Genomic DNA, 10,565 nt, shown 5'->3' with positions numbered 1-10,565 from the left:
TATAAATAAGGAGTAGAAAGGGCCTAATTTGGAGGTGTTTATTATTATTATTTTAATAGTAATTTACTAATTACTATTACGAATTTATTGGGGGTGAGGGGGGGGGGGGGGGGGAGGGGATAGTGGTGGACGTACTTTTTACCTTTGGAAGTCATTAAAAATGTTTCTGGCTTCACGATTTTTAGTAAGGCCTTTTCTGAACAGCTGATGAGTTACAGTGTTACAGTATTAAACCGGAACGAGTTGTGTCTATTAAAATAAAATAAACATGCAAAAACTCTAGACATAGATCTAGATTCTAAATCTTTATTCTAAACCAGATTTAGATTACAAGTAGTGTATTAAATTTATATTAAAGTAAAGCCTACTTTTTATTTTTAATTTTTAATGTATGCGCTTAAAGTTTAAAGAGGAAGTAATCCGAAGTATTGATGGAATCCGCTAACTAATCGTCGTGCTTAATTTTAAAAATAGGCCTAATTAATTAACAATTGTAATACATATAAATAATAAATAATATTTTGACAGTTTTTGCTGTTTCACGTCTCCCTACTGAACATATTAGGTTCAACATATGAACATAATGAATTAAGGATGCATTAGTTTACTAAGTTTAGTATTACAATGTAATGGACACAAGCGAGAAAAGTCTCAAAGGTATTTGAGAGGTGCATAAATTAATTTTAAAATCTTGCACGGCGTAGTTACAATTAATATGGTTATAAAATCCTGTCTGTCTGGTTTTTTTCGGACTTTACTAAAGATTGGACGTATTTGATGTTTTTAATATTTTCGGTAACTAAATAAAAATTTAAAAAAAGCAAAAACCATTTGGTTTTCACATGTAATGGCGACATAAACAATGGCATCCTGCTATTGGATAGGCCGACTCAAATTTTATTGTACACATTGTAAGCTAAAAATAGAAAACTAGGTCATGGGGTTTTAAATTTGCATTGTTATTTAAAAACTTGATCTGCAAAGTTTTGTAAACAAATAGTTATCGATCACTAAGTTACTGTACAGCCAATCAATATTTGTCTTACGAAAGTGAAACATCCAGTTATAACTTAGGCTTGATGAAAATAAATAGAGATGTAGCCTTAAACTCAACAAATTATTTTCAAGTTCTCTGGATTTGCAACTTTTATAGCATTTATTCTAAAAATTAAAAATTTCTAAATTAATTTTAGGCTTAAGTTTTTATTTTTTTTTACGGTCTAAATATAAAAAGCACGTTTTTATTCCATGTCAACAACACTATGGAAGGAATCTCGTCAACTCGCTTGTCTCCATTGTGAAAAAAAATCAAAATAGAGAATTTGACAAACTTTCACTTTGACATTTTCTTGAGCAGAAAAACTTGTTTTTGCAATTTTGTCATTTGAGTCATTGTCTGTGTGTGTCTGCTGAAGTACCATTTCAGTTACATTGATAAAACTTCAAAAGTAGATCTAGTACTACTAGTAGTATTTTATTTTGAATAGTCATAGCGCTGTTATTTGGAAGTTTTATTCATACATATTACATATCCAAGGCATTGACAGTCAGTAGGCCTATATCCATCTATAACATCTTTGCTACATTGAATTGCCATTGAGTGAAATGAGTAATTGAAAGTAACCCGGTGTTCAGGTAGTAATTTTTTTGTCACATGGATGACTTGAGACCCATCCTGGCTTAGTGCCTTTATTAAACAATGTTAGGTGTATTTAGGGGAAGTATTGTAATTGTGCAAAAAATAAAAAATCTTGACAGTGTACACCTCCCTGAATCGGAAAACTTAGCTTAGCAATTTTATCTGTATGTCTGTGTGTGTGTGTTTCTGTCTGTGAACATGATAACTTGCTTATCGTTGCAGCTAGGTTGACAAAATTTCATATTATATATCAAATTTGTAGTTCTGTGTCAACTTTTCAGCGATTTCTGGCAATCAGAAGTAGAACTTATTCTACTTTCTGTTTTTCAAAAGCCTATAACTTGAGTAGGCCTACTGTTTCTGATAGATAGATGACATTTCACATATAAGTAAAAGATCTAATTCTCTGTTTTTCTGTCAAATTTTGAATAATTTCTGTTGACTTTACACAATTTCAGATATGGTTGATATTTCTAGTTGACCCTTTGTATCCTTAGCAGACCAAGACCCCGGGCTGACCTCAACCAACCGGTTAACTTGTTATATTGAGTTATCATAACACCCTATACATTGTTTAAGTGTCCTTTAACATACATCTTTTCATTAGTATATTATTGCTGTTTGTCTTTTTTGGCTAGTCTTTATTGATGAAGACCTTAGGTGACATTGTCCATTGTAACTGTAATTGTCTTTAATTTGTGAGGATACTAACATTCCCCCTTTTTTAATTACGAGAAATATCTGACAACTTTCATAGTAGCAAAAATTTTGTAGCATGAATGTTTATTCATTGTTCAATTGGAACCAGCATTATTTAGTATTGTACTATTTTTGAATTATAACAAATATGAATTATTCCTCTTAACTATTTTTAACTGATTGCCCTTTTCAGTGTACAAAAAGATAATGTAGAATCTTGATTCATTTTCGATAGTTATGGTATTATTCAATTCTCTTATGGTGTGGTAATATGTTATTTGTGATATAAATACAAAAGCACGCTAACAGTAGTTTTAAATATTGCCTAATTTTCTTTTCAAAGTCTATTCACATCTTTGTATTTAGCATATAAATCCCTTTATATTTTTCCTAGAGATTAATGCACTAAAAGTCTTCAAGAAAGAAACTATGGCTTCATATCTGATAGATAGAAATTCTCCAATAAGATCAGGCATTGCTCCTAAATTAAGACACAGATCTCCCAACTCTGAGTCTGATCACCATGTGACGGAGGGAATATCTTCATTTAACACTAAACTTGATGGACCTTTCTCTCCTGAAAAAAACAAAAGCCAAGAAAATATTTCATTGGGAGCACAGGGCTTTAATCATCGGCCAAAAGGTTCAACAAAATTTGTTGTTTTAGAAATCTGTTTTTACTGTAACATTATATACCTAGTTTAATCTTGACCTTGTTTGTATGCTAACTATATATTATATTGAAGTAGTTGACTTTGTTAAACATTTTATCAAAGAGCAGTTTTATTTCTAAAAGTATGTTGCTATTCTGAATTTTTAAGATCTGTTACTTATGTTTATGGTTCTAGAAACAGTTAAAGTTGAAGATTTTAAACCAAAACTTTTATAACTTTTTTGTAACACGTTTACTACTTTCTTTTTAAGAAAAAGGAAAATCATTACTTGGCTATTTTATGACGGAACTTACCAGAGATTACAGACTTGAAGGTGATGCCTCTGAATTTGTTGAGCGTAGAGATAGAGTGTACACTTCCGTAAACACGCCAAAAAACTTAGAAAAGGTGGAGAAATTTGGACACATTTTTATTTCTAAATAATTTTTTTTTGTTATAGATCTATATAGCCTGTACGCTTTTGGTGATTCTGACAAAAGTATGTTTTTTGTCCAACTAATATTTTAAATATTTTACTACTTTGAACATAAAAATATTTTATGGGAAACAATTTATTTATAAACATCACCGAGTAATGTATTCCACCTGCTCTAAGAGATTAAACAACAATTTCCCAATTTTTCTGACAGTTTTGTGCGTTTGGATTCCTACAGTGTCTTGACTCCATTTTGTACATGGTGACATTCCTTCCTCTGCGCATCATCGTTGCTATTGCTAAAGTTTTAACATACCCATGTGCTGTTGTTTTCACCGGGTAGGTATAAACCAATTCAAAGAAAACCAAAATTGAACCAGTTTCATGAAATGTTTATTGTCTCACATTTTAACTTGATTTACAGCTGTTATGTTCAGTCTGGTACAATAGTGACCAGATTGTTTTGTTCTGCCCCTTTTATTTAGGGTTGACTAGTTAGAAAATATCAAGTGGCACTAAATTATATTTCTCTACCCAAACATAGATGCTATTTTATTTTAAAGTCACATATTAAACGGGGTTGAAACTATGTTTCAACTAATGTTGAATCAATAATTCAATTGTATCAATAATTCAATATTAATCAATAAGTGCAATTAATATTGGTATTTTATTTGAAATTTTTTAGGCTTTTATTAAATCAATTTTGTATCCATAATTAGCTATGTAAAATAAAACTCCAGTCTATATCAAAAAGCTGGTTGTGAGAAAATACGCTGCAATGTGTCATTAGACCTTTAACACTTTAGGTTCACTTCACCTGTTGTCTAGATCAGGGGTCTCCAAAATACGGCCCGCGGGCCGCATCCGGCCCGCGAGGTCCTCTCATCCGGCCCGCGGAGATCTTTTTGTCCACGGAAAAAACTTTTGATGGTGATGGCTGAGGAACTTTGCTCAGAAAAATCACGACATGCCTGGAAGAAACTGGCCCCCGAACTGAAATTTGATAGTTAATGCGGCCCTCGGACTGAAAAGTTTGGAGACCCCTGGTCTAGATAGTTGAAAATAAATGCCAAATTAGCTAGAGAATGTTTGCTTATCAACATTGTTACTATGTATAGAGATTAAAATCTCCAGTTCTGTTGTTTCAGTGATAGAAGATTTTTAGATGGGGCGCAAATTTGTGACCTGCTAAAGGGATTGATTCTTGTGATCAGCTGTTTCATCACCAGCTACATAGACATGTCCATGATCTACCACATTGTCAGAGGGCAGTCTATCATCAAATTCTATGTCTTCTACAACATGCTAGATGTAGGTACATGTCCATAATTTACCACTTAGAAGGCAGTCCATCATTAAATTCTGTCTTCTACAACATGCTAGATGTCGGTACATGTCCATGATCTACCACATAGTCTGAGGGCAGTCTATCATGTAAATGCATCATTTATAGCTTATAAGTTGAGTCAGGTGGTGTATTACATCCCTGGTCATGACAAGCTACACACATGTATGCACATTTAAATGTATTTATTAAAGCCAGTAACATTAACTCATCTCCTTGTAGACTGTAACTTAAAAAGAATTTGAATTCAGGAATGTGTAGATAGCTTTTTTGTTGGACATTTTCTTATATTATGTTCATATTTATTATGTTTTTTCACATCGTTAGTAGGATATTTATCATTATGTTCTGTCACATTGTTGGTAGGATATTTATCATTATGAATGTTTTGTCATATTGTTGGTAGGATATTTATCATTATGTTCTGTCACATTGTTGGTAGGATATTTATCATTATGTTCTGTCACATTGTTGGTAGGATATTTATCATTATGAATCTCGCAGGTTATGGACAAACTAGTCTCTGGCTTTGGTCAAGACGTGCTGGACAGTTTATACTGGACAGCTGTTGAACCAAGAGGACGAAAGAGAGAGCATTTTGGCACGATTTTTCATTTGATCTTTGCAATAACTTATGTTGGTATCCTTTAAAGTTTAGTTAAATTTTTCCAATCACAGCTTGCTTAATTGAGCATTTAAGTTTTGGAACCAAATTTTTTTTTCTGAAAGTAACTCTAATGGGGTCACATGTTTCTATGAAGCACCTGTATAGAAAAAAAAATTTGTTACTATTTTTCCTGAAATCTGGCCAGTGGTGCACACAGTGATGATACTGATACAGGCAATCATCCTTAATGTTGCCTTCAACTCTCACAATAAAAATTTGCTGACAATTATGATGTCTAACAATGTGAGTATTCTTCTACTGCAGCAAATGTCCATCATGCTACAACAAATGTCCTTTTTTATTTTTAGTGCTTATAGAAAGACAAGCAGGGTTTATAAAAAGTTTATGAGGGCTAATAAAATATTAAGTTAACCATGGCACTAACTATTGAAGGTTACTTGAATTTTAAAAATCTTTATGAAACTCATGATTAGCCTAGAGAGACAGTAATTTTTACATTTCACTCACCCAATTTTTTTATTGTGTAGCACAATGATCCCCGTGGTTTACTAAAGGCTGATCTAAAATTGTACTTCCCCCCCCCCCCCCCCCTTGTTTCAGTTTGTTGAAATCAAAGGCAACCTGTTCAAGCGTCTAGACAAGAACAACCTGTGCCAGATCACCTACAGCGATGTGAAGGAGAGGTTCCATTACCTGGTGCTGCTGCTCTTTGTCTTCATCAGAAACATGAAGGAGCTGCAGTGGAGCTGGGGTCAGTTCTTTGTTTTCTGCATCAGTCATCTTTATCAAACATTTGCTGGTTCAGTTTGAGCTGGGTCAGTTCTTTCTTTTCTGCATCAGCTAGGGTCAGTTCTTTGTTTTCTGCATCAGCTGGGGTCAGTTCTTTGTTCTCTGTATCAGCCATCTTCAGCAAACATTTGCTGGTTTAGTTTCATGTTGCCTATAGAGTTGAGCCAGGTGAAAAGTTTTCCTAAAGTTGTCGCTGGATGATTAAAATAAATTTATAAAAATGTAGTTAAGTAACCAAACAATAATTTTGAATCTTTGCTTGTAATTTCAGATATGGCTTTTCCCATAATCCAAGATGCTGCCATTGTGATGTTTGTTGAAATTATAGTGGACTGGATCAAGCATGCGTTTATCACCAAGTTTAATGAGCTGTCAGCCAGTGTAAGTAACACATCATAAGCCACGTTTAAAACCTAGGGTCAGCTAGCACTAAAGCCTAGGGTCAGCTAGCAACAGTTACCTAAAGCATAAGATCAGCTAGAAATATTTACCTAAAACCTATTTATCATTTCCTTTCCCCAGTCCTATGCAGATTTTGCTCTGGGTTTGGCTCAAGATATTGCTACAAGTCAGAAGAAGCATGTAAGTTGTTTGATGAGAAGCTATCAGATTATTGTCCTGTCCTTTAGGTGCCATGTGTTGATATGCAGATATTTTGTTGATGTGTTGACATTTTGTTGATGTGTCGATATTTTGTTGTGTTGATATTTTGTTGATGTGTAGACATTTTGTTGATGTGTACACATATTTATTTTCTTGTACAGGCCTTCACCAACTTCAGCGACCAAGTATGTCGACGTATGGGCTTTACGCCGATGCCTCTCATATGTTTACTCTACATGGTCTGTACCACGTCCTTCAGTGTCAACGGTCCACTGCCCTGGCTGTTGGTCTTCCTCTTCTACTTATGGTGAGTGACCCAACACATGGTGAGTGACCCAACACATGGTGAGTGACCCAACACATGGTGAGTGACCCAACACATGGTGAGTGACCCAACACATGGTGAGTGACCCAACACATGGTGAGTGACCCAACACATGGTGAGTGACCCAACACATGGTGAGTGACCCACCAACACATTCTATGGTGAGTGACCCAACACATTCTATGGTGAGTGACCCAACACATTCTATGGTGAGTGACCCAACACATTCTATGGTGAGTGACCCAACACATTCTATGGTGAGTGACCCAACACATTCTATGGTGAGTGACCCAACACATTCTATGGTGAGTGACCCAACACATTCTATGGTGAGTGACCCAACACATTCTATGGTGAGTGACCCAACACATTCTATGGTGAGTGACCCAACACATTCTATGGTGAGTGACCCAACACATGGTGAGTGACCCAACACATGGTGAGTGACCCAATACATTCTATGGTGAGTGACCCACATAATTTACGCATAACTCTTCTGTCCATCTTTCACAAATGTCTCAAAACATTAGCTGCATTTTTAAAAAATTTCATTTTATAAAACCTTTCAGTTTGATTTCTACAAAAGTGTTAAACAGTATAATTTTATTGGGCTGGGCTCAGCGACTGATCAATGAAAGAAACAAAAGTGCCAAGTCTACTGGAACAGTTGTCAATTCTCAGGTACTGCCTCATGTCATCCACATGTCATCCTGTGTTCATGTGTTATTTAGTGTTCACATGTCATCCCATGGTCACATGTCATCTCAAGGTCACATGACATCCCGTGTTCACTAATTTGCAACTCACTTAATTCAAGCCCAGTACCACACATACCATCTTTAAAGGATACCAAGTATAAACTCAAAACAGAAACTAAAAAAACTAAAAGTCATACACCTTTTGCTTTTGAAATAAAATCTACACCAGTTTCTGTATGCAACATTTTCAGTACAAGTTATTTATAACCATTGGTCCTGTTTTGCCTGACAGACATTAAATTATTACCTAAAACTGTTTAGCACATTGACATTATAAATTCTCTACTCTCTACACCTGTGTTTATTTCTGCTGAAATAATTCTCTGGTAATCAGCTGCTCCAAACAAAAATTATGTCGAATTCTATGAGAGCTGTGTACATGGCTAAATAAGGTCTCTGACTGATAAACTGATCTCTCTCTCTAGAGAGCTAAAAGTAGTGTAGAGAACTGAACAACTTTGCTATACGATTATGTAATTGTTATTGTTGTTGACCTCTCAGGTTATACCCAAGAAAGAAGAGAAAGGCCCATCAAAGGTCAAGGCTGAAAGTGACCTGTCCACCCCTGTGGCCAGTGGACCGCGTCTGACCACAGTCTCGTCCAGCGTGGCTGTCAACACAGATGCCAGCATGTACACAGATGCATCAGATACCCTGTCTGATTCTGTTTACCATTCCACCTCCTACCTGAGCACCTCGGATATGCTGTCTCAGTCAGTTGATGCCACGGATATCCTGTCTGAGTCTGTGGATGGGATCTATCCATCTGCATCCAGTAACCCTCAGCCTGTGGTGGACACTAGACCTCCAGCCAATGTGTTTGGCCATACAACCTCCCCACCACCTGTCTCAGTGTCCTCAGATATCTACACAGAGAAAAGCCACCCAGTGAAGCCAGAGTGTTTGAAAGTTGAACCCACAGAAGGTGAAAGGTTGGATCCTGGTCAGGGTTCAAAGTTCACACAATCTAAGACAGACAGCGCAGCAGAGGTTGTTTTCCTCTCTTCTCCCAACCAGCCATCAAAAGACAAGCAACAGACAACAGCTATAGAAACTTTGGGCTGTGACACATCACATACAACTGACACCAGTGACAGGTCACATACGACTGACACCAATGTCAACTTACTGTCCTCGAACAATGAAAGCACCTCACATCAAGACAAAACAGCACTGACTCCATTAAACAGCCAGGAGTCTAACACTGACTCCGTTAAACAGCCAGGAGTCTAATACTGACTCCATTAGACAATCAGTAGTCTAGTCCACCTACATAGTGCCATCAACTTGCATTAAATTGTTCAAGTCAGTAGTCTCCACATCAATTCAGATTTTCATCGTTCATATTTGGCAACAGGGTTGACAATGAAGACAATCTGTTGCTCACTGCTTGTGGCTCATCATGTATTTGCAGCAATTATTAGTGGACCCATAAGGTGTACATAAACAATAAATAATGTTCTTCTAAAACTCTCTAAGATTTGATGTGTTGTACGCTTTAGTGTACAAAATTACTGACAATCCACCCTGTAACAAGTCTTGTATATTTGTGATTGACATGTCATATTGCTTCCTGCTTGATTTACATTAGATCTTTCTGTAATTAAATATTTTTAATGTGTGGAAAAATGTACTAAATGATGAACGTTTCCAACCTTTTATCCTTCTGGAGTTACCTCCCTGTTTGATATCCTGAGTCATTTCCCTGCTTACAGATGCATTGAGTTACTTCCCTGCTTATAGATACCCTGCTGCTGATTGTACAAAGAACTTGTGACATTTCTGCTGCTGCTTGTTACAACCTAGTCAGGCTCCCCCATCATGAGGTTTTCAAAAGATTTGTGGTACCTGGCTCTCCAGTTAGATCCTTTGTGCCATTACACCTTGTCCTTTTATAGCCGTCCTGTAGTTTGTCATTGCTGGTCTATCTGCTGCTGCTTGCGGTTCTCATTTAAGTATTGTCCTCATGTGACCTACTGATGTTGGGAGGTCAAAGGTTAGTGCATTCCATATTGATTTATTTTATTATTGAGTGTTTGTAGCCCTAGATACAGTACGGTTGTATGTGTACCATTTTGTTGCTGTAAGTAGGTTTGTATGTGTACCATTTTGTTGCTGTAAGTAGGTTTGTATGTGTACCACTTTGTTGCTGTAAGAAACTTGACCATTGAAATTTTTGTAGAGAAAATAATACAATCAAAAAATTCATTTGACATTTGTAGGTCAGGTAAGTAAAGTCTTGGTTCAACCAGCTGACATTTGTAGGTCAGGTAAATAGTCTTGGTTCAACCAGCTGACATTTGTAGGTCAGGTAAATAAAGTCTTGGTTCAACCAGCTGACATTTGTAGGTCAGGTAAATAAAATCCTGGTTCAACCAGCTGACATTTGTAGGTCAGGTAAATAGTCTTGGTTCAACCAGCTGACATTTGAAGGGCAGGTAAATAAAGTCTTGGTTCAACCAGCTGACATTTGTAGGTCAGGTAAATAAAGTCTTGGTTCAACCAGCTGACATTTGTAGGTCAGGTAAATAAAGTCTTGGTTCAACCAGCTGACATTTGTAGGTCAGGTAAATAAAGTCTTGGTTCAACCAGCTGACATTTGTAGGTCAGGTAAATAAAGTCTTGGTTCAACCAGCTGACATTTGTAGGTCAGGTAAATAGTCTTGGTTCAACCAGCTGACATTTGT

General features: G+C 36.2%; 1 protein-coding gene across 5 annotated transcripts in view; it reads left to right on the top strand.

Moving 5' to 3' along the window:
• The window catches only part of LOC131953413 (transmembrane anterior posterior transformation protein 1 homolog), a 133,262-nt gene extending 123,043 nt beyond the window's left edge, over nt 1-10,219 (top strand). The window contains exons 1-13 of one of the 5 annotated variants that reach the window (XM_059316617.1): nt 166-184; nt 2,733-2,981; nt 3,263-3,399; nt 3,642-3,766; nt 4,579-4,741; nt 5,280-5,415; nt 5,588-5,685; nt 6,004-6,154; nt 6,464-6,573; nt 6,715-6,774; nt 6,957-7,102; nt 7,690-7,801; nt 8,380-10,219. In XM_059316617.1, coding sequence (XP_059172600.1) covers nt 2,768-2,981; nt 3,263-3,399; nt 3,642-3,766; nt 4,579-4,741; nt 5,280-5,415; nt 5,588-5,685; nt 6,004-6,154; nt 6,464-6,573; nt 6,715-6,774; nt 6,957-7,102; nt 7,690-7,801; nt 8,380-9,111 — 2,184 coding nt within the window. In that variant the 5' untranslated portion in view covers nt 166-184; nt 2,733-2,767 and the 3' untranslated portion in view covers nt 9,112-10,219. The other 4 variants (XM_059316592.1, XM_059316610.1, XM_059316601.1 and 1 more) reach the window with 4 other exon arrangements.
• Nucleotides 10,220-10,565: the final 346 nt, after the last annotated feature.

This window comes from Physella acuta, unplaced genomic scaffold (assembly GCF_028476545.2).
Source record: "Physella acuta isolate Inbredline_101_S28 unplaced genomic scaffold, ASM2847654v3 ptg000076l, whole genome shotgun sequence".
NCBI classification, from domain to species: Eukaryota; Metazoa; Mollusca; class Gastropoda; family Physidae; genus Physella; species Physella acuta.
The sequence above is the reverse complement of the archived record's forward strand: the minus strand, read 5'-3'. Positions and strand labels throughout refer to the sequence as shown.